We start from the raw sequence: 27936 nt of genomic DNA, 5'->3' as shown, positions 1-27936 counted from the left end.
CACCAGCACAACACGTGGAGCTGAGGGAAGACTGGGTCTTTTCTGAGAATCCCAGCAGTTAGCCGAGGCTGCTGCACGGAGGCAGGATGTCTGCGCTCTGGACCCCAGTCCTCCCCAGCCTTCCCAGTTTAAACTGCGGAAGAGTTTAGAAAGGACATCAAGCCCGCTCTCAAGATCCTCACCTGAGCTAGGCATGCCAGACGACTGCGGAAACGCCCCCAACGGGGAATGCCCGTTTGTGCAACAAACCCTGGCTCTTCCCCACTCCCGGCTCTACACCCCCGTCACCCCCCCACCCCGCCCCGTGCGCGCGCAGGCTGAGTTGCAGAATCGAAGGCGCCCTCCCCCACCCGGGCGTTCCCCAGCAAAGCTTCCTCCTCCAACCTCGGCTGCCCCCCGCCCCCGGGCCCGGCGACCTTTCTTTAAGGCTTTTCGGGTCTCTCAGAAGAGCCACACGCAGGTGCTCGGAGACGCTACTGGAGAAAGAGAGAAGCGCTACCGGAGTAACTGTGCGTGAGCGCCCCGGGGCGGGCCCCGGCGGGAACACTCTCCCAGGCTGGCTGGAGCGCGGGGAGGGGCCCGGCGGGGCTGTCACTTTCCACGGGGTGTGTGACCCGCTCGGGTGCCAGTTGGAGAGGCTCCTTCACTTTGGCGATTGCTCCACAGCCATGTCCGAGATCTGGGTTCTCTGGCCACTGGTGAGTCCCCTCCTGCCCGGGCGGGGGCCTCTCCCAGCTCGGCCACTGGGCGCGCGCGGTGCGGGCGGGCGCGGGACTTAGCTCCGGGGGCGGCGGGGATGCGCGCGTGGGCGGCGGGCTTGTCCGGCCTCTGACAGGCCGGCTCACCAGGGCTGCCAGGACTTTCCCTGAGGGCGGGATCTCAGGAAACCGGGGAACTCGTTTTTCTTGGGGCTGGATATAGAGCGGCCAGCCCGCGGGGCAGGCGGAACAGCTCCGGGTGCTCCCGGGCGACGCTGTCCGCCGCCCAGAGAGGGGTGGGCGCGGGGGGCGGCCCGGGGCCTGCGAGGTTTGAGGGTCGCTGGAGGGACCGGAGACAGGAGGGGATCTTCTGGACAAGTCCGTACAAGTCACGCCGAAGCCCCGCTGCTGTGCTGGTGGATGTGCGCGCCGCGGGGCGGTGAGAACCTGCGCTCCCTGAACTGATAAAAGTTTTCCGGTAGTTCCCAACTTTAGGGAATAAATCAGCCCCGAGGCGGTGGTTAAACCTGAGGCTTTGGACTGCACCGTTTCTTTCTCGAAAAAGTTATCTTGGGGCTGAATGCGCCTTAAGAGACTTGTTTACCTTCTTATCACTACACAGAAAAAGAAACTGTTTTGTTTCCCTTCCGGTGATCCCTCTCCTTAAGACTGTGAGTCACCATCTCAGGTTTGGTCTTTTTTTTTTTTTTTTAATTTTCTTCTCTCCATTTTCTTTCTTGTTATCTTTCATTGCTCGCTGAACTCCGGGGCGGTAGGGAGCCTGGGCCTCACTGCTCAGGCGGTGGTACCCGCTGCCACCGCGCACGCGCTGGGGAGCCTGTACTTGGCCCAGAAGCCTAAGCAGTAGCTACCTCTTCTGGAGAGTCCCTACCTCAGCAATGCCAGCCTGGTGATGGCTCATCGAAGACACTTGGCCTCAAGAGGTTCATTTGAGTTCCGAATTCTCTGAAAGCCAACCGATTCTTATTTTGTTGGGCCCCATCAAAGTGCCAGGCACTGTGATTAGAATGTCTACGAATGTGATCTCAGTTAATTAGCAGCTGCGCAGTAAGGAAGATGTCCTCATCTCCATTTTACAGATGGCGAAATGGGGTTCAGAAAGCTTAAGTAATTAGACCGAGTCCTAACTGTAAGCGGCAGGGCTGGGATTTAATTTAGATCCAGTTCCGAACCCCGGGCGGTTCGTTGATTGCACCTGATGTCCAGATGACACCAAGAGTTGAAAGGAAAAAAAGCATTGATGTCTGGAACAATCTTATGATTGGAAAAAAAAAAAATTCTCCCTGATCCTTTCAGAAATAATGTACAATATTTGGGCTCCTTTAGAAATTTTCTTCGAGAAAATTTAGGATTCAAAATTGAGAAACCATTTATACAACCTCAGATCACACTTTTCTCTTCCTTATCATTAACCAGTGCCTTATTGCAGTGTTAGTTGCTTTGACAATCTCTTAGTTCTTGGAACAACAATACTAATAAGTGTAGCAAAATTATCAAAGCCCAGAGCTATGCTTAACTTTTATACTATAGCATCTTTACCAGAGGTGCATGTTTAAAGCACCAAGGAAACTGCTTTTCTGAAAGAATGCATGCATATTCACACACACACATATGTGCATATATATATACACACACATTTATTTATATATACATGTTATTATAATATCTATAATATATATTAAACATAATTTGCTTATTACCATTATATATGATATATGGCCTAAGAAATGAACATTTATCAAATAAAATTTATCAATACAGATGTGTAAAAAGAAAAAATCTGACATAACCCTATCACCTAGATAATCATTGTTTGCATTTTGTAGTATATCCTCTATTTCTCTTTTCTAATATGACTCTTAAATTTAGTTACACAGAATGCTGCTCTGCACCCATCACTGGCACAGTATCACGCCTCTATTCTTAAAGAAGTTTCCACACCATTATGTCACCTTGTGTGTCTCCAGAAAATGCTTGCTTTTATGACTTCGCACTTAGCAGGGCTTTATTTACTGGTGTGCAAATAAATTAAATGGGGGCGCGAGTGCTGATCACATGGAACACAGAAGCAAATTTGGTTTAATCATGTCAGTGGGCTGGAAGTGGATGGGAGGGAGCGGCCACATTTTCTCTTTTCCTCTTTCTTCCTCTAGTCTTCTTGTCTCTAGCGCAATCTGTGGTCAGCAAATATCCCATCCTTTACCTCTTTGCTTCTCTTCCCTTCTTTCTTCCCTCTTGGAGTTTTCTTTCCCCTAGTTTCTGGTTGTCATTTCCATGGGACCGACGATAAGTCAGTTTGAAAGCCCCAAACAATTCACAAGTGTCTAAAGGATACAGAAAAAGAGGCAAACTTGCTTTAGAAATTTGTGTGAGAAATAGCTGTGAGGACTGCTGCTGCTTCTTTTAATAGCACGTAGTCCTGATAGGTTTTGTCTTATACTGTTTAGGTCTATGGTTAGGCAGTTACTAGATTAGCCATTTTCCTCTCCTTTATTTCTTAGAGCACTTCTCAAAATTATGGTTGAGGACAAGGAGAGGGTAGCTGAAAAAGAAGTCGGTGTATTTATAGGTAATCATACAGAAGAGTTTCAGGGACAAAACAAAGGACAGTTGTTTAGTTTATAGTTTAATAATTTTTCTTAAACCAGCCTAAGAAACATGAAATAGGTTGCAATGTGTTTCTGTTTATTGTTGTTTTTAACAGGTTTTCCTTAAATCATAAAAAACTTGAAAATTCTTATGAATAAAATAAATTATGAAATGTAATTTAAAACATTAACAACCAGGATGGAAAAACAGAAATTTATAAAAGATGGCAAGATTGGAAAGGAAAAATGAAATTGATATATGGAAATCTTCGGGTCCTTCATGACTAGCTACAATTGGGTGAATGAAAAATCTTCTATTGTCTGTCTCCATAATACAATTACCACCCTTAGTGGCAAAATTAGAGTTTAATTTAGAAAAAGCAATTTTTATTCTTGCGTTGAGTTTATAGAAGGCAAAAGGTGAAAGGCAAAGAGGACTCAGGATTTGGATGTTGTCTCCAAGTAAGTTTCTTTGGGACGCTAAACAAGTAATTTACTTCTAAATAGTTCTTAATAGTGGAAGTGTCAGTATTTCAAAGGAATCTCTCTGAAGGCTACTAGCACTATACCACAACTGCCAACGACAGAGTAATCATTTTCTAAGAGATGATCAAAAACCTGAATAAGGAAATCCCCCACTTGAAAACCCCTAGTGAGTTAAGTGCCTTTTGGTGAATTATCTTAGTTTCCAAAAGTCCCTTAAATGAGCACATGTTTTGTAGTAGGTACTAAAGACTTATTGACTTATGATGAAAAATAATAATATAAGTAATAATGTAAAGATAATAACATATATAGCTTATTACCAAAAAATTATTTGTAGGACCATTGTAAGTACCTTAATGGATAGTATTGTATTCTTTTTTTTTTTTAATTAATTAATTAATTTATTTATTTATTTTTGGCTGTGTTTGGGTCTTCGTTTCTGTGCAAGGGCTTTCTCCAGTTGCGGGGAGCAGGGGCCACTCTTCATCGCGGTGCGCGGGCCTCTCACTGTTGCGGCCTCTCGTTGTGGAGCACAGGCTCCAGACGCGCAGGCTCAGTAGTTGTGGCTCACGGGCCCAGTTGCTCCACGGCATGTGGGATCCTCCCAGACCAGGGCTCGAACCCGTGTCCCCTGCATTGGCAGGCAGACTCTCAACCATTGTGCCACCAGGGAAGCCCAGTATTGTATTCTTTTTGCTATGTGTGTGTATCTATTCACAAAAGTGGGAAAACAGCATTTAACTACCTAATAAGTCCTTTCATTTTTGGAAGACCCTTGCTTTAAAATGAAGGAAATAAAATGAATAAATAAATAAACAAAATGAAATAAAATAACGTATCTTTAGCTTTTTATGTAGTTGGACTCCTAACACCAATTAAGTATCTTCCATTCAGTCTTGAACAGGAACAAATAATTCAAAAGTACTTGCCTACTTTCATAATATCTTCTTTGAAGTGAGACTGTGAGTTGTAAGGCCCAAATTAGAAAGTTGATCATTGTAAGATTGTTAACTTCACCTTCCTCAGGAGGAAATGGGCTAGTTCTCCTCTTTGATCACAGCTCCCTTTCTGATTTGGAATGAGCTTTTGTGCAACCAAGCCATCCCCATCTTTGGGCAGTTAGAAACAGCAGCCATTGCTCTATTGGACACCTGGCCCGAGATCCACTAAGTGGGGGATGATAGACTGGCTCAAGATCCACCAAGTGCGGGATGATAGTGACTTTTGTATGAAATTGTGCATTTTGAGTAAGGCCAATCTTGTAAGTCAGCAAATCTGACTACAAATTCAATCGGCAGATGTACTCAGCCCAGCAAGGCAAGCAAGCCTACCGTAGGTAGGTTTTGTTAAGCTGTGAACTGGGATAAACTTGGAAAATTAGAATAAACTTTGCTTCGGAGTCATTAACGTCAGGCTGTCCTACAGTCAAGAGATGCAGCATTATGGATTTAGTCACCTCTGTGTTCTGGGAGGCCATCAAAATATAAGATGTAAGAAACATCAACACTTTTGATTTCTGAGGTCAGAGATCTTAGAAAAAAAGAGAGGGGAGAGAGAGAGAGAGAGAAAATGAACTCAGAACATGTGGTGTAAGGCTCTTGCCCCTTGCTGAGGATTGAGCTATGGGTTTTAGCCATCCTCACAAAAGGATCCTTGTTCCTAATGGACTGTTTTTTCACATGGATGTCTGTATGGATTTAGGCCTGATTTCAAAAATTGGGCTTACACTGCCCCAGACTATGTTTTGTATACCCTGCACAGTATTGACACATACCGTATGTATGTATGCAGGTATGTATTTTTAATATTAGCTGCCACCACTTATATGTTGGAAGATTTTGGTTTCTCTTGAAACATGGAAGATCTGGACCCACATGCCACCTGACCCCCACTCCCCTGGATCAAATGGCTGCCCCTTTGGTCCACGTGCACCTCTCCATTTGACCAGCGCCTCCTACACTTTGTTGTCTGTTCCACCTGGATGCTTTACTCCTGTGAGAGCCCTGTGACCCCTCTGGGCATTTAAGAGCTCTAGGGTTCTAGTTTAGGACTTTGTAGCCCTCCCATTACCCATTTCCTCCACCAAAGATGACTTCTTTTCTTTTCGGGCTTATTTTTAGAAGGGTCATTATTTCTCCATGAAAAGTCAAATTCTGATTTGCAAGTGCAGAGCACAGATGCTGTTAGTCTATAACACTCTTATCTTCTCACATGTAAATGTAGTTGCCTGCTAACCTCAAATTTTGCTTCCTCCAGTTGGTCTTCAGCTGGGAGGAGCATCAAAATAACCACCAGGGTTATTAAATATTAAGTAACAAGGTTGAACATAATCATAAGGATACCCCATTCTCAGAGATCCAGATTCTTTAGGTCTGTTTTGGGACCTAAGCATTTTTAAATTTTTAATCCATCACTACATGATTCTAATGTCTTTCAGGGTTTTGAAAACGATTTTTCTAACTCTAGCACTAAACTCAAAATCTAATCCCAGATGGAATTCTCTGGGTTTCCTCATTTTGTTTTATTTATGGCTTGATTCAGTCAGGGGTCTAACCAGTCACGTACTCCCACTGCCTCAACTATCTCTCTCCTGGTCTTCCCAAGAAACTAGCCTTAAGAAAGGATGAAAACATTACTGGAATAAGATTAACTTGTGTAATTTTATTTACACATTTTGAAAAAAGTAAGAATGAATGGAATCTTCACTTATCTCTTTAATATAGAAAATTTTCTTTTATTTGTTTTTATTTCAGTTTTTCAGTAATGCACCTACTACAAAATGTCATTACTATTTCCTTACCCTTTACACAAATATATTAGAGATGCATTATACAATCGGAAATGGTGAACTATTAATGGTCTTTTTAGAATTCCTTTTTCCTAAAGTATTGATAAGTAACTAAAAGTCTAAAAAGCGAATGACCAGAACTAGTCTGTTGTTCCAGTTGTGTCCTGGACAGTAGGGGACAGTGAGATTTCAACCCCCTGGTGGGGCCTGTAAGACTGGGAAGAAGTTCAGGTTCCTATGGGCCCCTGATGATTCCGGTTCTGAAGACTATTTGCAATCTCTTGGCTATTTAGTTCAGTCATAGTTCAAGATGGGAAATCCTAGTGCCCAGCTATGAGGAATTCCCAAGTGTGTATGCACCACTGACCTCCCTCAAATCCAGAATCTGAGGGAATTAAGAGATGGTGGTTTGGGCCTGTATTCATTTCCTGTGGCTGCCGTAACACAGCGCCACAGACGGAGCGGCTTAAACAACAGAAATTTATTTTCTCTCAGTTCTGGAGGCCAGAAGGAGGCTAGACCCTGAGGTAATGATCTCTTCCTCGCCTCTCTCCTTGGCTTGTCAGTGGCCTTCTCCCTGTGTCTTCACGTCGTCTTCCCCTTGTCTGTGCCTGTGTCCAAGTTTCTTCTTATAGGGACACCAGTCATATCGGATTAAGGTGCACCCAAGGACCTCATTTTAACTAATTTCCTCTTTAAAGACCGTGTCTCCAAACATGGTGACATTCTGGGGTACTTGGGGTTAGGACTTCACCATAGGAATATGGATGAGGGAGATACAGTTCAGCCCATAGGAGTCTGAATCTCTTGAGCTAGCTGTGTGACATGGACCAGTCACCCCACCACCAGTTTGGGGCATAGCTTCTCCTATAAGATGAAGGGCTTGGGTTGGGTCATCTCTAAAACTCTTCACCATGATTACTGGAGAGCTTGTAGTCAGCTTGAATATTTATAATCAGTCTGAAGTGTGTGCTCAGTATTGAAAAATCTCACTGACTGTTCCAGACGATGTCTACTTATTCTTGCCATTTGAAGGGCTGCTATTTTTCACCACCAGACACTTTTTTTTTTTGCCTCGGCTTTTTAAAATTCTTTTCCTGTTTGCTTTGAACTTCACTAAGAACAGAAAAAAAAAAAAGGTGATTTTTTAAACTTCCTTTTCAAACCCTAGCTCATCTCGTAGGGCCAATTGCCACACTGCTTCTTTGAAGTAATGCTAATGGGATTCTCAGTTTCTTCCAGTAGTTTGTTTAATTCAGTCACTGCAATGTTACTCTATTTGTAACTGCCATATTAAATCTTGGGTGTTTATGATTCCTGGGAAAGTGTGGAGAGCTTGTCAAAGTGAAGTGATATACCTCAAGGGTGGTCATCAGTTTCTGGGTCTAGCCATTCCTGCTCCATTCCTGCTTTGTTTCTTCTATGTAGTAACCAGGTTGGCTATGAAAAGTGATTCATCACTGATGCAGATAATTAATAAAAATCCAACTGTTCTCTCAGTTTCTCATCATCTGATAACAAGGGACAAACTCTCACGTCACCCTGTTTCTGAGAGTTTCAAATGGAGCAAATGCAAAGATTGGAGGATAGGAAGACTTCTGATTCCTATTTGTGCATTGCAGATCCCCACCCCTGCAAGGGACGCACAGTGGGTATGATGGCTGTTCTCAGAAACTCAGCACCCAGATTGGAGGAAGGGAAACCTAAACTCTCCTTCTTTTCAAGCTGCAGACCAGGGCTGGGAAGTTTCACCTTCCCTGCCAGCCAGAACCCCAACCAGGACAATCCTGCTACAGTTTTCCCAGACTAGAGGGCAGGGGACTGACTTCTGGTTTCCAGGAAGTTCCTGCCAGACTCCCTCCACCTTCAACATGCATTTGCTTTGAAGGTTCGTTGTATAATTAACACACAGGCGTCTTGCCAACAATTGTCTGAAAACAAATTGAGTTGTTTGTGTGCCTAAGTGGAGAAAGCAACTAGGAAAGTAATTTGTAAACCTGAAACAGCCCAGAGGCGTTTGGGCCAGAGGTGTCGAGTCCTCCCTTAGCCAGTCCTAACTGTGGGTTATTGGACGAGTCATTTCATATACTCTGCGCTCAGCTTCCTCAGCTATAAAATAAGACCGTAATAATTCCTCACGTGTAGATTTATTGTGATGACCACGAGGTGATGTATGTGAATGAATTTTGTAAAAAGCCAGGCAAATGTCTAGGGTTTGGTTTCCTGACTTAACATTTCCATGAACGATTCAGAAGGAGAGAGAGAAGCAAATTTTCTGATTTGCAGAAACTATTAAAATCCTGTAGATAATGAAAGACGCAAGGAGATCCATTTTTAAAATCTATATTGAAGCTGAGCAGATGCTCATATGGTCCCTTTCTGCTTTGACGTTCCAGGATTCTACGAGATTGCAGCGTCTATGGTTATGATTGGCTGTATGATCCCACTATGGCTTCAGTGGTCAACACGTTAATTACCAGTGTGATTCAGGAGACATTTACTTTTATCTCTCTTAATAGCTAGCTTCTAATAATGCTTTTGCTGAGGTCCTCAGGTATGTCCCCATTTGGGCTAAGCCAAGTTCCTCTGGGTGTGACCTGCCTGGAAAGCCCTTCCCTGCTAGTCATCCACTTGCAACAAGTCACTGTCCAAATGTCTTCTTATTCTGTGGCCTTCCCAGACCACTCTTCCTAAAATATCACTACCTCACCCTTCAAACTCTCCATGCCCCCTAAACTTGCTTTATTCCTTTAAGTAGCACTTATTCCTCCTTGACATATTGCTTATTTCTTTGTTTCTTTATCATTTCCCTCCACACGATGCTTAATATTATGTGTCAACACGACTGGACCATGGCACCCAGATATTTGCTCAAACATTATTCTGGATGTTTCTGTGACAGTTTTGCTTGTTTGTTTGTTTTGGATGATTTGTACATTTAAATTGGTAAACTTTGAGTAAGTTAGATACCCTCTGTAAGTGAGTGGGCCTCATTCAGTCAGTTGAATGCCTTAATAGAATGAAGACTGAGATTCCCTAAGGAAGAAGGAATTCTGCCAGACTGCCTTTGGACTTGAGCTGCAACTCTTCCCTGACTCCTCAGCATACTGGCCTACCCCATCAGCAGAATTTGGACTTGCCAAGCCTTTAAGGTTGTGTGAGCCAATTCCTTAAAATAAATCAATCTCTCTCTCTTACACACACACACGCGTGCACGTGCATGCACACACACACTATTGGTCCTGTTTCTCTCAAGAACCCTGACTAATACAGCACACTTCATTTACATATAAACTGTATGACAGCTAAGTCTTTATCTGTTTACTGCTCTGTTCTTGGATGTCTGTCTGGCACATAGTAGGTACTCAACAAAGTATTTACTCATTTAAGTAATTGATTAATGAGTTAGCTAATATTATTCCCAGCGGAATATAAAATTGAGGTCTCGCTGACTTTTTAATCTTTGTCATGATGGAAATTTAAAATTAATTTTATTCCTTTTTTTTCCATTTGGTTATCATTTGCCTTAGTTTATCCACTTTTCACATCTTTGATTTAACTCATTTTCTGGCCTTTTCAGCTTTTTTGAAAAACAATTTTTTGAGCATTCTGATCATTTAGTTCTTTGTGGGTTTCCTGCCTTGTCACAGTCAAAAACACCCCAGTTTCTGCCTGGAAAGTTTGGGTTAAATCTTTGCATACTACAAACTTGAGCTAATGCAAAAACTTAAAAAAATGCAAGCTGTGTGGAACACTGCTTACATAATATCTTGTAAGACTTAGAACATCCTCTTTAGACCCATTTTCTTTATTTATCCTTGACATAATTCTTTGATGCTGAACTAAGTAGGAGATGTTTCCAGAAATTCAGCTCTGTGAAGCAGGTGTGATCAAATATGAGATGAGTTTGGCGCTGGTATCTCTCCATGGCCAGTGATGTTTATGTCTTTCACTGTTCTACTCCAAGATTCACATTTCTCAAATTCTGAATGTATTTTGGACAGTGGGTTTTGATTTCCAGTCAAAAACTTGAAAACTAAAGCAAAATTAGAAAGTACATTTCTTTTAGACATCTCCAGAAAGTTTAGTATATGTACAGTTTTTTTTTAGAAATAACACTAAGGTAACAATTCATAAATGTTACATTACATAAATGTTAAGCACTCTCTGAGTGCTTGATCATTTAAACCAGGAATTGTGGACCTGCTTGTAACATTGTCACATGACTGCTGGATGCAATTAGCATACCAAGGAAAGGATGGGACCTATAGTTGTAGGGGACACACACACACACACACACACACACACACACCCACACACACTATTGGGTATCAACTTTGAGCACCTTTGACTTGTCAATTTTGGCTACCCAATTTTGACTCAGATCTCTTTGAGTTTAAATCTGTGTCATTTTCTTCAGTTTCTGGTGAGAAACCAGAATTGAAAGAGAAGGAGAGCAAGTAATATCTCACTGTTAACTCCCTCTTCCCAGCCACAGAGGCGGCTGATAACAGAAAGGAATTGCTTCTACTCAGTTTGGTTGCTTAGATTCAGTTTTCCATTATCTGTTGCAAAAAGGACTTAACTGATTCTTCTAGCTACAGAGAGTTTTACATTTGTTTGAGAATTTTCATGTGCTGGCAATGTCTGGAATGTTACATGGTTAGTATATTTAATTTCTGACTGTCAAATAGAACAAAGTTTGTTATAGAATAAGGATCCTAAAAGGTGAATGACTTTCATTTGAAAGCCCTTCCCATCTTAGCAGTTAACCCTTTGGTGTGATTTCAATCACATTATTATTTCCTAAAGTGCCCAATTCAGTTACTGCTCATTAACTATTGATGCTCTGATCTAGAAGAGGGACTAATATTAACAGGATGACAGGATGACCTTCTGTAGAAGAGGTAAGAAGTGGGGAACTGTCATCTTGAAAAGAGAAATTGATACTAATAAATACTTCTTGTTCAAAGCTGCTTCAGAAGAAGATCATAGATTCAAATGTGTTTTAAAAAGTAAGAGTCATGCAAATATAACATTAAAAAATCCCCCAGTGATTAATACATTACAAATAATATGCCCATGTGCAAATCTGCTTTTGGAAACTTAACATTCATTTTCGATTATGATCAATGTTAGTTGTCTCTGTGTTCACAGAACCCGGCACACAGAAGGTGCTAGTGAAATGTCTGTTGGGTTGAAAAGGCAGTGGTTTGATAGTGAAGCCAGTATATTTAGGCATAATTCCTCTGATCTGTTTACCATTTCCAATTATTCTTTACATAGAATTATTCATATAGAGAAAGTAAGCTATATTTTATGGTGAGTTGGGTGTAGGGGATGAAACACTGTAATAAGAGTGAGGAGACTCAGACAAGTCCTAGCTCTCTACCTTTTGCTCATGAGTGACCCTGGATAAGTCAGGTATTTTCTTGACATTTTGGTGTGATTTTCCCTCCTGGAGTCTGGATGTTAGAAATGCATTTTAAAATACATCAATACATCCATCCCAGGAGGAAAAGGTGGCAACCGCATCTCCTTCGTCCCTCCTTCCTTGGAGGTCCCATGGTATCTTGTGACTTAGAAGGGATGCAGGCTTTGGTGACAAAGGGGGAAGGGCTAAAAGGGAAGATGTATGGACTCCTGTGGCAGTGATTTATACACGAAGAATATTTAGTTCCCTTGACCCAGAAGATGACATAAAGTAGAAAAAAAAAAAGTATGCCATGAAAACTATGAAAAATGACCTTGAGAAAAAAATCCTCAGAACCAGTAGTTTAAAAATTTTTGATGCTTAGCAATGAATTTACATATTCCACATAAGATGAAAAATTATTTGTATTTGTGTTTAGAGAGACAAACAATAAATGTTTAGAAAACCTGAGAAAGGAATCAAACAGACATTACCCCAAAATGTTTCCATACATTTTAGAGGCTCATTTTTCTAAGGAACTCAAGCCTAACTAAGATAAATTTGACACAATGTCACTTGGACCTATGGGTTTTGTCTCCAGAAAAAAAGGAACAAATAATAAATTAAAGATTGGTTCTCTATTAAGAGAAGTTCATTTTTCCTGAATAAAAGTGAAGAAAATCCTGTTGGATTTATTGTATGGTTAGATAACCAGGAAGGAGTTCATCAAAACTGTAGATTCTATTGTTATATATAAAAAAGGAAAAAACAGAACATGCTGTAAGCTAAGTACCAGGTTTGGGAGAAATTATCACTTTTTATCCTCACAATAACCCTTCAAGGCAGAAAGTACTGCTGTCACTTACAGATCAGGAAACTGAGGATCATTGAGGCCCTTTAACTTGCCCAAAGTCAGTGTTGGCAGCAGAGCTGGGATTCAAACCACAGTCGTTTTGAAATTTCATGTTTTTTCCTACTCTGCTATGTTGTCCCTCACTGGAACTTTATAATAATAATAATAATAATAATACTGCTTACCAGGCACCTATTTATTATGTGTGAGGAATTGTGCTAAGAACTTGAAGTGCATTATTTTATTTAATCATCACAACAAACCTATGAAGAAGAGATTATTTCCACCTTATAGATAACAAAACAGAGACTTGGAGAATTTAAGTGACTTTTCCCTCAGTCATAGGGCTGATGAGTGGGAGCCGTGACTTTTGAGCCCAGAGCTGTGGCTCCTACCATCCGTGATGCTGTTTCTTGGGTAGTTTGGAGAACCCGAGGTCTGGACTGTCATGCAATAGATCTGCTCCTTTTTTGGAGACGAGTCAGTGGAAGGATGGAACGCACGTTGATTTTGCCTGTGCATGGCAAATAAAATACAGCCATTTGGGGTGGCTTACACCTATTTACCAAGTTGCTTAGTTCAGAAGTCAGTAAAATTCTCTTCATGTTTTTCTTTTACAGATATTTACCTCCATTGCTGGACCATTGTCTAAAGGTGATAATGCCCATGTGGCTGATAGCAACTCTGAGATGCTGAAACTGAGTAAGAATATTACTAAAAAGGAGAGCTGCGTTGAAGGCCTGCATCGTGAGCACAAATTTTGTTGTCAGCCGTGTCCTCCTGGTATGTTATACAAAAAAAATCTAGCGATCAGAATGAAAATCAGGGTGAGGAGTAGCATATCATAATAATGAAGAGAGTGTTTTCACAGCGTTTAGTTCTCCTGCATTATGGCCTGACTGGGAAGGAAAAAAAATATGCCATTATTTTCCGAAGACCAGCTTATGTCATCTTTATCACGCTGGTTTGATGTGAGAATAAGTAAATATAATTTATCAATGACATGTACCTCAGAAATGAGAGGATTTATTTATTTAGCTCCATTTTTCAATAGCAAAAGCAGACTAATTTGTGGATATTAAAACTTAGCACATCAGAACTGGTTAGAATATATCATAATAATTGTGGAGCTCTGAAGGCAAGGGACTTCTATCCTTAAGAGATGTCTCGACACTTCCCTTCGATCAGAAAGCCCCTGAGAAAGCTGTTTGTCCTAGCACTGAAGCCTGCAAAACACATTTGCCTTTTACAACCGAATAACTAGATAAGCTAGGAAAGCAATGGACAAAAACCAACCATTTTTTAAAATCAGTATTTTTGAAATGAAAACCGATTTCAGATTGGAAATCCTTCAAACAGTAGCAAATTGGAAGCTAAGCAAAATGCAATTGGGCAGACTTTTTTTTTCAACATGGAGTAGAGTTGACTACTATTTTATACAGATATGGATCTCCCAGTTGCATTGTGAAGGAAAACAGGAAGATAAAGGAAAACAACACATGGGCATATGCGATAGATTAATAGAACCATAAAGGATGGTGGTAAGTTTCATGTTTGGCTTTCCAGGCCTCCAGCACTCTAGCTGCTAAACAGGCACGGGCCCTGTTTATAAAAAGATTTTAACAGTCCTTCTTGGCCTTCTCTCCAGGTTTTAATAACCCTTATGGAAAATCTCTCATAATCCAACCCATTTATATTTAAGCGTATTCACATTTACTCTTCTCCAAATGAGAATGAAGAATGGCTTTCTGGCTTTTTCGTAACTTGCTAAACACCATCTATTTTTCCTGTGAATTGAGACCTTTACTCCTATTTTTAAAACCTAAAATGCAAATTAAAATGAAGATAATAAGCTTTGAATATCAAACTGTTAAGGACTTTGTTTGCTTTTTGTTTGTTTGTTTTGCTTTGTTTTATTTTCATTTTAGAAGTGATCTCAGTCCTGGTGAGTTTGCTTGTGAGATAACTCTCATATGTCATTCTTGGAATGTAAATTGTTAAAAAACCTTTTAAGAAGGAAATTTGGATATGTGGATCAAAAATTTGAAAATACACTGTTACAGTAATAGGTTTATAGAAAAATGTCTTAAGAAAATAGTCAAAAATAAAAGAAAATATTGTTTGCATGACATTTCACTATGATACCCAATGATGTAAGATTAAGTAAATTTTGGAGTATTCAGAGACTGGAATATTATGTATCAATCAAAGTCATGTTTTCTGATATATTTCTGATATAAGCCTCAATGTATATAAATTCCCTTAAGAGATTTCTAACTGATCTGCTGGCTGGATTAACTAATTCCCTCTGCTCCATCTCTAAAAGATCCTGGATGGTGTCCAATATATACTAAACACTCTTTCCACTTCTATTCCTTTTTTTTTTTAATTTTAAGCTTATCAATATTCAGATTGCTTCCAAATTTGTTTATGCTCATTGGTGTTGTGATATTAATATGTAATTTAATTTAATATTACATAAACCAATATATGAATACACAGAAAAAACAGATTTTATTTCTATGAAAATTATTTTGAATGCTTTGGAGAATTTCAGTAAAGTTGGGTTACTGAAAAAAATGTTAATGAATTAAGTGGAAGCAAAATACATGGAAAAATCACAAAAATGTTAAAGCCTTTCATACAGATTATTGGTGTCTTTAAGTTTTCTTTCCATCAAAAAGAAAGGAAGAAAGAAAAGAAAGAAGGAGGAGAAAAGAAAGAAAGAAAGGGAGAAAGGAAATCAGGGACTTCCCTGGTAGTCCAGTGGTTAAGAATCCGCCTTCCAATGCAGGGGACTCAGGTTCGATCCCTGGTCGGGGAATTAAGATCCCACATGCCACGGGGCAACTAAGCCCGCGTGCCGCAACTACTGAGCCCACGCACCTCAACTAGATAGCCCGTGTGCTGCAAACTACAGAGCCTGTGCACTGCAACGAAGATCCCATGTGCTGCAACTAAGACCCAATGCAGCCAAAAATAAATAGATAAATAAAATAAAGATGAAGTCGGATTTTGCCCCCCAAAAAAGAAAAGGGAAATCATAGGCGATGCATTTTGGATGTGACTTAAGTGAGAAAGACTGTGGAATTCTAATAACTTGTTTCTACATCACAAGAGTGGCAAATAATTATATAGTTACATTTTATAAATTGAAATATTGACAGTATTTTTTTCAATGATCCCTTATGTGAACTGACATTTTTAATCAAAAAAGTCCTCATCACATCACCATATCCAATAAGAAGGATTCTATGGTACACTGCATGCATTTTATATATATATATATATATATATATATATATATATATATATATATATATATATATATAAAATGTATGCACACACATACATATATATGTACACGCACACACATATACTCACATGTATATATGTGTGTATTTATATGCATAGGAATGCACCAAAATGAAAACAGTATCTCAGAGTGGTTGATGTATAGGTGCTTTTTACATTTTCCTAAATTTTCCAAATTTTCTACAATGAGCATATGTACTATTATACTCAGAAACAAATATATTTTAAAATATTATTTTCAAGAAAACAACTACTTTTTTAATATTTTGATAAATTTAGGTTGTATACATTGGAGGAAAGAAAGAACTTGTGATATTGTATCCCTGTCATGCTGTAGGCATTGTGCCAGGCACATTCTGCAAGGTAATTCATTAAAGAGGCCAATTCATTTAGAAAGCAGTATAATCCCACTGACAAGCAATTAAAGTTGTACTTTGGCTTGGTTTTCTTAAACATACTGCTGAAATGGTATACAACCCTTATGCACTGTATTTAAATTTGGTTCTGAGTTTCCACAATGTATTTTTTTTTCTAATGACCTATCATTACCTTTGTTTACTAAAATATTGTATATGTTTAAATTTCATAATTTGTTTATGTAGTATTTTATTTTATCAAAAAGAATGCTATGAAATCATTAAGAAAGTCATGTTCCTAGGAGAGACAGCATACATTATTTTTGCTGTTCATGCACATACGGCAGATTAAACTTTAGACTTAAACTGCACACCAGCTCTGGGAAACATCCTGGAAGGTATTACTGGATACTTCTGCTAACATCCCATTGGCTGGGACTTAGTCACATGGCCATGCAAAGGAGGCTGGGAGATGTAGTCTTGACTCAGGGCAGCCATGTCCCCTGGTAAATATCCTGTTCCTATGGGAGAAGGGAAAATAGATATTGGGTGACAATCAGGGATCTCTGCCACATTGACTAATCCTTTTCAAAGTCCTAAATTAGGGAAAACGTAAAGACATTGTAATGTGTTGAACTGTGTACTAATCACCATTTGCAGTTAGGTTTTTGGCATCCAGAGTGGGCATACCAAGTAAATAATTCCTCCCTAGAGTGATCCCAGGAAGGCAAATGGGGAAGCTTTGACTTCAGAGAGAGAGTTATGGGACAGTGTTAAAAAGGAAAAGGCAAAGCAAGTGAAGGACCATGTCCCAGGGCACACATTCTCCAGTGCAGCAGACAAGCCACGGGGACTGTGAGATGAAGGCAGAGAAACAGAGCCCCTGACCTCAGGGAGCTTCCAGTCTTGGAATGTAAACTCCTACACTTTACCAGCTGTGGTAACACTTCAAAAGTTTTGTCTTAGTTTGTAACATGGTAGCTGAAATCTTTACCAAGCAGATATTGAATAGTGTTTAATAGCTCAAGTTCTGGCATCAGACCCTGCTTTCAAATCCTCCCTCTGACACTTAGAGGATGACCAACATATTTTGGTTTGCCTGAGACGTCCCCAATTTTAGCACTAAAAGTCCCACATCCTGGGCAAACAGGGATGGTTGGTCCTCCTAGCTATTAACAAGCTTCATGTCCTTGGGCAAGTTACTTGACTTCTTTGAGTCTGGTTCCTTAACTGTAAAATGGACATAATAATAGTTCTGACCATGTATGATTATTGTGAACATTAAATGGAAATATGTTAATAGTGTTTAGCAGAGTCCTTGGCTTAATAAGGGTTGATATTATCATTTATTATTACCATTATAAGAATTGTTATGGGTCTGATGGGTGCACATACATTTTACTTGCATTCTTCTGGATGGAAACTACATGCTGTACTGGAATAAGTGAAACTGAGTATTTGTGTTGGTTTTATAACATATTTCTCATGAATGGCAAGGAGCTACTGTTACTGAGGAATTTTCTTTTCAAATTTAATATAGATCTCCAATGTTCCTTCTTTCACCTTCTCTGTATACTAATCTTTTTTGTTGTTGTTCTACTAATCTTTTTTTGTTGTTGTCATGGGATCTAAAATGAGAATATTTTCTGAACAGTCACGTAAAGTCATTGTCTGAAATGTTACAATAAATTTTCTTTTAAAAGGCAAAAATAAAAAAAAAAGAATGCTATGAGGTTATTAAGAAAGTCATGTACCTGGGGAAAGAGCGTAAATTATTTTTGCTGTACATGCGAGGGGGACAGATTAGATTTTGCCTATTCTTTTTAATTAGTTATAACATAATAATTACAGTCACTAGTCAGGCTTTTCTCTTAGATTTCCCTTTATATTTTCTATCTCTTTCGTCTTCATTCTCTATTCCCTTGCCCTCAACTAGCTTTCCCCACAGCACTTATCACCACTTGCCGTCTTGTATTTATTTGTGCATTGCCTGCTTCTACCTTGACAATGTGTAGCCTTTGGAGACCAGGCTTTGTCTTATTTCAGCTGCAGTATCTCCAGCTCCTAGAAAGTGCCTGGCACACGATAGGTATTTAATAAACACTTCTTAAATAAATGAATTTTCCAGAAGGCATTGTTGTATAATGCTTGCTAATAGAAATCCAATGACTCATTTTATTTTTAAAGTAAGTAAAAGTAAATGCGAATATGATTTAAACTTTTGCGTATTAAGATAGCAAACCTGGTAATAAATTTTGTTATAAATACGTTCATGCCTGCACATCATAACGTATTCTGTCCCTTAACGGCAAAGGAATAGAAAGAAAGGGGAGTGAAAAGGGAACTGTGAGCACTTACTAGGCAGGTCCTGTGCAGTAATGTTAGCCATGCAAGAGAAGTATGATTATCTCCATCATATGCATGAAGAAATTAGGCTTAGAGAGATTAAGCACTTTTTTTGGTTTGTTTTGTTTTATTTGGCTGCGTCGGGTCTTAGTTGAGGCACGTGGGATCTTTTGTTGCAGTGCACTGACTTCTCTCTAGTTGTGGCACATGGGCTCAGTAGTTGCAGCACAAGGGCTCTGTAGTTGCGGCATGCAGGCTCTCTAGTTGTAGTGCTCAGGCTCAGTAGTTGTGGCATGCAGGCTTAGTTGCCCTACTGCATGTGGGATCTTAGTTCCCTGACCAGGGATCGAACCCGCATCCCCTGCACTGGAAGGTGGATTCTCAACCACTGGACCACCAGGGAAGTCCCAGATTAAGCACTTTGTTAAAGATATTGTTGCTATTAAATATTTGACCAAAGTCTTTAGAACTTCAAATGTTCTCTTCCTTAAACAATACTGTCCTTGTCAGGATCTGTGGACTTTGGAAAGTAAAATAAGTCAGAGAAAGGAGAATTAATTAGGTAACCTCAGTGGCCAGTGGCAGCCATCTCTACCATGAATATATACCTAGCAGCCTTCTTTCCTCCTCCCCCCAAAGTTGGTAAAGGCGTCTCTTCCAGTGCTTTTGGTCATTCTAACCTCTGTTTTATATGCTCCTATTTTTAATCATCCTATTTCTGTAGGCATATTCCTCAGTGACTCTTTTAGCTTTTGTCTTGGGAGAAATTCCGTCTCTTGCCACGATTTTTACAACAACTTTCTCCCCTACTATATTTATATTTCATTAGCTTAGCCCCTCCACTCCTGTTTTATTGTCATCCCTGCAGACTTCCCTTGCTGCTGCATGACTACCTTGCATTTAAACACTTGCTCCGGTTTTTTTCTTGGGCAGGCAAACGGAAAAATGATGATTGCAAAATCGATGGAGGTGAACCAGAATGTGTGCTCTGTGCAGAGGGGGAGGAGTACACAGACAAGCACCATCATTCTTATAACTGCAGAAGATGTAGAGTTTGTGATGGAGAACATGGTAAGTGTCTTAAAAAACAATCGAAAGGGACCAATCATGGTACTGCATGTAGCACCATGTATAATACAGTCTGAAATTGGGACCTATTCTGGCACTATGTCAGCAAACAGGAGGGACAGGATGGGCCTGGCTGGGGTGAAGCAGGACCAGGTACTGAGTGACATTTATGAGTCAAGTCTAGGCAATTCTCCCAGATGTAGGAGAACGACTGAACGTAAACATGGTGAACAGGGTCCATCAGCTCCAATCAAAATTGCAGGGACTTTTTTTTTTCCTGCTTTGATTTATGCTTGTATAATGCCTTTTGTTCTTAGCCAGAAAGAGCTCAGACGCCTGCAGATACAAGGACAGAGAAACCCAAGAGGTGGGTGGGTTCCTCCCCCTTCCTGGGGGATCTGGTTTGTCCTGATAATTCCAACTGGGGACCTGAATTTTCATGGATATCCCAATCTATCTTGAGGGTTCAGATTAAAATAAAACGGAAGTATTCCCAGTTTTGTTAGACATCAAGAATTCTCTGGATGTAAAGCTTTTCTTATCCCTATGTAGGCTCTAAAGCAATGTTTCTCAACCCTGGCTGTACATTAGAATCAAACAGGAAGCTCTGAAAAATGCCAACATCTAGATCCCGTCTCAGAGCAATAAAATCAGAATCTCTAAGTGAGGGTTTTGGCATTGGTCTGATTGAGTAGGTCTGGGGCAGGGCCTGACATTCTGCATTTCTAACAGGCTCCCGGGTGAGGCTGATATTGCTGGTCTATAAGCCATAGTTTGAGTAGCCAGGCTCTAGATGAGAAAAAGGGAGCCATTTAAGTACAGGTGGGGTTGTCTGGGTTGCTGGATTGTCTGTCCACTTAAAACTCTGCTAAATGATTTCAACTCTTTCAACCTGGGGTTGCCTATTTGGCATTTAAATGCTAGTTGTGTTACTAAAGGTGTGATGGTGTGACTGCTAACATAAGCGCTGGATCTCAAAAATCCATGCAGCTCCTGCCCATCCTTTTCATCGTCCAGTTATAACTAGCTGCTCTAATTAATAGTCTGCAAATTGGTTTTCTAGGCCTAGAAGTGGAAAAAAACTGTATCCGGACCCAGAATACCAAGTGCAGATGTAAACCAAACTTTTTTTGTAACGTATCTCTGTGCGAACACTGTAACCCTTGTACCACGTAAGTTTTAGTCTTTCTCTGGTTAAAACACTAGGTATATCTTGAGAGGGAATGTTTTCCTAAAGGGAAGCCTCCAAGCAACTAGATAACCATTTCTTCACCCAAACATCCTATATCTAAACATTTATTGAACACCTCCTATGTGCTTGATACTGTGCTGGCTGCTCAAGCCAATGATATGAGCAGACACGGGCCAGGCTTTGAAGGTCTAAGGCTAGAGGCAGAGGGTGTCAAGAAAAGCAGTGGTTATTGTGTTCACACCACGTGGCAAGAAGAGACTTGTACTCAGGGTGTTGAACTATATAGGAAAAGCTTTCAACTCTGCCTGGGGAGATGGATAAAGATATGACACATGGCTTGAGTCTTGAAGGAAAGAAAGAGCCTTACCAGATGTACACGGATGGAAAGGACATTTCAGGCAGGGGAACAGCCGCTGCAAAGAGATAAAAGGAAGCTCTGGAGAACAGACGACCTGGCTGGAGTGTAGGAAAGACTGAGAAGGAGCCAGGGTCAGATCATGAATGACCCGTCTTTCATGCTAAAAGAGCTTGGTTTTGACCCAAAGATAGAACACCTGATTATAGATTTCACTTTTCTTCTGATTAATTGGGTGATTTTGAGCAAATCACTTAACCTCTCTGAGCTTCGGTTTCCTCATTCATAGGATGCAGATAATATTCATTTGTCTTATCGACCTAATTTTTGTGAAGATCAGACTGGGTAATATGTGTTGTAAAAACAGCTTTCGCTTTGTAAGATGTTGTTTTGTATAAATATAAATATTTAGGATTATATTCATGTGCCTCTCCTTAAACTTGTAATTCACCTTGGGAAATTTTTAGGAGTTCACTTAGTAGACTTGAAATGCAGGGACGCGATGCCTTATGTCTCTTATTTACTAGAAAATGTTAAATTATGTGCAGTTAACCTAGACTGTCCTTTCTAGCCTAAGTGTCTGAGAGTACGGTCATGGTGACAGTATAAGTAGGGATTGGGAGGGGAACTAATGTAGTAAAATAATGATAATAATAATAATAATAATTCTAAATACTTCATAATCTTGATTTAATTTTCTTTTCACAGTAACCCTTTGAGGCAAGTAATATTATCTCCTTGTTATTGATGAGAAAACAGGCTCATGGTGGTTAAGTGACTTGCCCAAGCTCACCTAGTTAAGTAATAGGCAGAGCCAGGTTATAATTCAGACAGTTTGTCAGTGTTTGGCTGTCTGAAGAAAATCCCACAGGAACCTCTTGAGTGTTGTAATCACCACTTGATGCTAAAATGGGTAACCTTTAAGGACCACCTAGGTAGACTCCCTAAGCAGCAGCCTGGGCAGTGGCTATTGTCTGGCCATTTTATTGTTCTATGGGACTGTTTGGAAATTGCTTTTGGCAATTTATGATTTTAAGAGCACAGTTTATGACCAAATTAAACTTTATTTTTGTGTCTATTTCATCCTTTTTCTTATATGTTGATGTTTTAATACCTTCTTTTACCTCAAGGCATTTTAAACCATAGTCATTCTTCAGGATATTTTTCATCTAAACAACAAAATTATGTTATGACTTTGCACCAGTGTAGTTGCTAATTGATAAATATTTGAGGGAATATGTTTGCCAAAAATGCAAAAATGAATAAAATGGCCCTGGATTTATAGTGTGTCATTGAAAATGATCAAGGAATCAGTCCACCAGGCTTTTTGAATTCCCTCTGTATTTTTTTCTAGGTGTGAACATGGAATCATTGAGAAATGCACACCAACCAGCAACACCAAATGCAGAGAAGGTAATTATTTCTTTTTATGATTATATTCTCCTTTCTCCCAACCCCACTGTAAAATATGAAGAAAAGCCAATCCAAAACTTTTGATTCTTTGAGAGTACTTTGTTTTAATCTTAAAAATTGCTTACTTTCATTTACCATGTCCAGTGTTCCAATCTACAGGATCCAGATCTAACTTACACAGTTTATGGGCCCTCCTGATCCTCATTCCAATATCTGCACTAATATACAGGGGTAAGTTCTTACTTTGTTCAAACTGTAGATTGAAGTAACTTGGGAAGTAGTTGTTCACAAGAATTCCCTCCTGTCTCCTACCTACCAGGAGAAAGAAAGCTCCTACCAGGTAGGCAGCTCTGGTAAGGTGTTAAATTCCTGCTTCTAAATGCACCCCTGAGAGCTGGTAAGAACAGATGATGTTATCTCTCAGCTACTGTTTTTGAGCAACCATTCTGGGGCACTGATTGGGTGTTCCCATCCTCCCCATGAACAAGGGTATTTGTATTTAGGCAGTAGCTGAGTGGGCCAAGAATCGGAAGTAGTCCTTCAGTCTACATTGAGATCATCCCATGCACAAAGAGAATTCAAGGAGCGAAGGCATTGCAGGGGACACTTGATAAATTCACCCCTGTCTGTGCCTCCTCTCCCTTGTCCAGACTCCATGCTTTTTGATTATTTCTCCACCTTAACTTAAAATACTGTGGCAATACCTTTTATGTGAGGGTTACTTAGTAAAGTCAGCACGTAAACCAAAATTGGATATACTTATAATTACTCTAGAAAAATCCCTTTAGATCATTCATACAACACATGGTGGTGCCAACTTTCAATAACTCTGAAACATCCAGTTTTTCTTTTTCTGTTGGAACAAATCACTGTTTCTCCAGGTCAGCTGAAGATAAAGAGATTGCCTTGCCGTTAGAGATTGTTCAACTAAAAATATAAACTCAATGTTTAAACACTTAAATCGTGCTCGGAGACTTCTAGATTTCTTTCTTCCACCTCATACTGACTTCAAGGCATACACTTATTGAGTATATATATTTGAGTTATTTGTGAGTGTGTGTACTTGAGTTTCGGGGCATTAAGTGCCACTTCATGGCAAACTGATGCCGACTTTCCATAGCCTGTGGCTTCTGTGCCCAGCTTCAAGCCAGTGAGAGGGGCTGGTGATGGCCACACAATAAGTCAAAAGCCAGCTTCAGGCTAGGCCAGTGTGTGGTAACTGGACGGCGCCACTAAGGTGCGGCATATCTCTAGACCACTTGACCCGGTGGGATGGAGTTTTCAAAATCAGGACGAATCTGCCTCTTATGGTGCTCGGTTGCTTTAAATGTCAATGAATGAGTTTCTCCTTTCTTCTCACACTTCTCTTAGTATGAGAGTATATTCTCACATGCTTCCTACAAGGCTGAGACATGAGTCTGATAGAAATTTCTTGGATCTTTCAGAGGTGAAAAGACGGCGCAGGAATAGAAAGAATGGTCACCAGAAATCTGTAGCCTCAAATACTGTAAGTGTTGAAACATGCATCAGCTTTCTTAAAAAGATAGAGAAGGTAGTCATTCAGCTTTTTACTTTTACCTTTTTAAAAACAAACATTTATGATGCCTGTGTGTGCATGGGTTATAGGGGCATCAAAAATGAATTAAGATAGGGTGCCCAGTTGATAAGAAGCTTCTATACAAATAACAAGAATTAATTCTTATTAATAAATTCTCACTTACACAAAGGGAGTTGAGAAAAGGACGTGGCCAAGCTTCCATGTCCCATGTTGGTATTATCCTGAAGAGAAATGCAGAGAGACATCCTTTACCAGAGCAGGGATTCAGTATCCAAGTCCAGGCACAGAGATAACACTTAAAGCCATTATAAAGGTACATCTCAGCTTTCTCCAGACACTTGTTACCTTATCTGTCACCATATCTTGTTACAACATGGAATCAAAGCATTTCAAATAGCAAAAGAGGGAGTTCCCTGGTAGCCTAGTGGCTTTCACTGCCGTGGCCTGGGTTCAGTCCCTGGTCGGGGAACTGGGATCCCACAAGCCACGCACAGAGCGGCCAAAAAAAAAACAAACAAACACACACACATATAGCAAAAGATACACTGGGGAGAGTAACCAGTTCACTTGATGAATAACGGTTTTCTCATTTGGGGCCAGTGGGGCTTAGGGTTCTTTAAATCAATATGGTACAAAATCATTTCAACTTAAACTATGTTGTCGTGTCAAAAATTAGAATAGTTACAGTAAAGAAAATTTTAGAATGATTATGGTTATTATGTTTATTTTCATGAGTCTATATAAAGAATAATCTCAGCACATTCCACAAATTACTTAGGTTCCTTGCCTCCGTAAAAAAAAAAAAAAGCCAATATTCCCTAGTTTCTGGTTAGGCTGGAAACTTTCAGAATAAAAATTTGAATGGTGAAAGAATCCTCCTTAGTCACTTAGTCTAAATTTATACATTTAGAGTATTTTATTACATTTAGAGTATTCTATTACATTTAGAGTATTCTAAATATATTTTATCTCTCTCCTTCCCTCCATTTTTTTTTCTCCCCAGGAAATGATGCCACTGAATTTCACAGGTAAGACTTTTATCATTTTATTTCATCGAGATGGCTTCCTTAGGAGTCACAGGCTAATTTTAGAGTTAAATAATTTTGCGAAGTTCAGTAACATATAGTGGGGTCTTGCCGTTTCTTGAGGTTCCAGTTTTTCCTGCTCACCAAAAAGGGTTTATTAAGCAGTTTGTTTAAATGTATAACCAATACTCAGGTAACATAAGATGCTGTATTCTGAAGGCTTAATTTTCCTTCACAAGCAGTTAGGTGTAGTATAGAACTCCTGCCTACATTGACTCAGAGGCTAATCTGAATTGTAGACTCAGTTATTGGTGTATCCTAGTTCCGTAACACCATTCATGATTCTATTCTGTTCTGTTCTTCGACCTGTGAGTCAGTGATAAGATGGTCATATAAACTCTTGGCCAGCCTTTTAGATGTGTCGGTCATTGATCATCAAATCCATAGGGACGTTAGAGATGATCTTTTCCAGCCCTCTTACTTTATAGATGAGAAAAGGAGGCACAGAGATGTTATGTATCTTGCCCAGGTAATAGAGCAAATTACTGGGGACACGGGAGGAGTTGGGATTAGAACTCAAGGTTGTTTTTGTTTTTCCCTGACTGGCTCTTTAGATCTCTAGGACTTACCCATATTCTTAAGTACTGTAAGAGGAGAAATAAACATGGTTTTCAGAAGTGGGAATTTTGTTTAGAAAAACAAATTTTCAGAGACTATTCTCTATTTTTCAGACGTTGACTTGGGAAAACATATCATTAGTATTGCTGAACAAATGAAAATAACTGAAGTTAAAGAATTTGTTCGGAAGAATGGTATGGAGGAAACTAAAATAGATGAGATCAAGCACGACAATCCCCAAGATACAGCTGAACAGAAGGTCCAACTGCTCCGTAATTGGTATCAAAGTCATGGGAAGAAAGATGCATATTGCACTTTGATTAAAAGTCTCAGAAAAGCCAAACTTCATGCTCTTGCAGAGAAAATTCAAGATATAGTCCAGAAGGACATTACTAGTGAACATGAAAATGCAAACTTGCAAAATGAAAATGAAAGCTTGGCTTAAAGTGAAAAACAACTAACTCAGTTCTGAGAATATACTAAAGAAAGATTAATGTTTGAATAAGTTCTGGGTAGCTGCAAGCTGTAAATATTGCTTGGCTTTTTTTTTTTTACTGGGTGTCTTTTCTTTTTTCATTTATTAGATTTGTAGAGCTAATATGTTTACAGGCTTTGAGCATCTCATGATTCTGCCTTCAAGGAAGTTTAAAATCTAGTTGGGAAGATGGACACAGTTAAGAGTAAATACAGGGGCATGTTAAGTGCGCAAAAAAGAGCGTATGCAAAGGACAAAAGATTTGAGATCATGTTCAAGTATCTAACATGTGATTCTGTAAGTATGAATGTAATTAACATATGTAAATACAAATGCCTATCCACAGGCTGACCTCATTCCATAAATCAGTAGATGTGATCTTTTGTTGTCATGTCACAATCAACTGCCTCTAAATTACCTCCCCAGCTCCACTGATAATTCTAGAGATTTTACCATATTTGTAAATTTTGTTTACAGCTTTGAGAGGAGCATACTCAGGGAAAGCTTGCACATACATCTGAATGCAGAATTTAATAAGGTTCTACCTCAAAGGTCTTTGCATAGATTACTGGCATTTCATGGTGAAATATTTCAATTTTGAATTCACATAGAAAATGCAGACTCAGTTATAATGCTTGGCTATTTTATATTTGCTCGTCACTTTGGATCAAAATAATCCACTTCTTTCTCAGGTGTCAAAACATTTTGATCAGGAAAGAATTACTAGATCATTGGCACCTCTCCATTTGCTCCTTGATGTGCGTCTTGGTGGCCTGTGCACCCCCAGACTTGGAAGGACAGCCTAAGAAACACTTAACTGATTCACGCAAAGCTGGGACTGCCCTTGGAAACACCTAGCTTAGTTTGGAGAGACTAACTGCTCTTACGGAAGGTAGCTTTGCGGCATAGCATGAACCCATGTCTACCACCAAAGCTGATAAGGTAGATTCTTATTTTGCTCCATCCTCCACAAAATGTTCAGTAACTCCTCATGTGTTCTCTCTTGATGCGAAGGCAGCTTATACATAGCAAAAGTGAAATCATATCAGGTTTCAGGAATTGCTCTTGTTATTTCCTGTAGCTTCTTAGACAAACAAGCCCCTCTCCCCACTACCACTTCCTTACTTTTACATTTAAACACTTTCGAAAGTTTATACGAAATGTGAATGTTAATAAATACTATTAATATTTATATAGTTGTAAGCTAAAGACATTTATAAGCTGAAACAGATACTCAGAACTACCTAAAGAGCTTCCATTGATGGAAGGTGTTTTCCTCTTATGTTTGGAAATAGAAAATATAGGTAAAACTATTTAATTAAAATCATGTTTTTGGTATCTCTGGTTATCTCTTTTTTTGGTGGGGGC

At 39.6% G+C, this 27936-nt stretch overlaps 2 protein-coding genes across 3 annotated transcripts in view; one reads left to right on the top strand and one right to left on the bottom strand.

Annotated features, from left to right (window-relative positions):
* Positions 1–1324, bottom strand: part of ACTA2 (actin alpha 2, smooth muscle) — a 49533-nt gene extending 48209 nt beyond the window's left edge. The window contains exon 1 of the mRNA XM_036827898.1: positions 603–1324. The gene's annotated coding sequence lies outside the window, so the exon portion shown is untranslated. The remainder of the gene's footprint in view (positions 1–602) is intronic.
* FAS (Fas cell surface death receptor) lies at positions 358–27936 on the top strand. Of its 2 annotated transcripts, none has more exons than XM_036827899.1 (9): positions 358–698; positions 13468–13630; positions 19798–19935; positions 20996–21104; positions 22834–22892; positions 23037–23123; positions 24338–24399; positions 25454–25478; positions 26207–27935. In XM_036827899.1, the coding sequence occupies exons 1-9, from the start codon at positions 669–671 to the stop codon at positions 26536–26538; spliced, it is 1005 nt and encodes a 334-aa protein (XP_036683794.1). In that variant the 5' UTR covers positions 358–668; the 3' UTR covers positions 26539–27935. The 2 variants fall into 2 exon arrangements, with proteins under 2 accessions (XP_036683794.1, XP_036683795.1); XM_036827900.1 differs by having other exon boundaries at positions 573–698; positions 23052–23123; positions 26207–27936.

Source organism: Balaenoptera musculus, chromosome 16 (assembly GCF_009873245.2).
Source record: "Balaenoptera musculus isolate JJ_BM4_2016_0621 chromosome 16, mBalMus1.pri.v3, whole genome shotgun sequence".
Lineage (NCBI taxonomy): Eukaryota > Metazoa > Chordata > Mammalia > Artiodactyla > Balaenopteridae > Balaenoptera > Balaenoptera musculus.
This window is presented reverse-complemented; position numbering and strand designations above follow the sequence as displayed.

Excerpts from the sequence above, each read along its gene's own strand:
- FAS (XM_036827899.1), top strand. The coding sequence starts at position 669 with ATGTCCGAGATCTGGGTTCTCTGGCCACTG. Across the intron at positions 699-13,467 it reads TCTGGGTTCTCTGGCCACTG|ATATTTACCTCCATTGCTGG; the intron begins GTGAGTCCCCTC and ends TTTCTTTTACAG. Across the intron at positions 24,400-25,453 it reads AATCTGTAGCCTCAAATACT|GAAATGATGCCACTGAATTT; the intron begins GTAAGTGTTGAA and ends TTTTCTCCCCAG.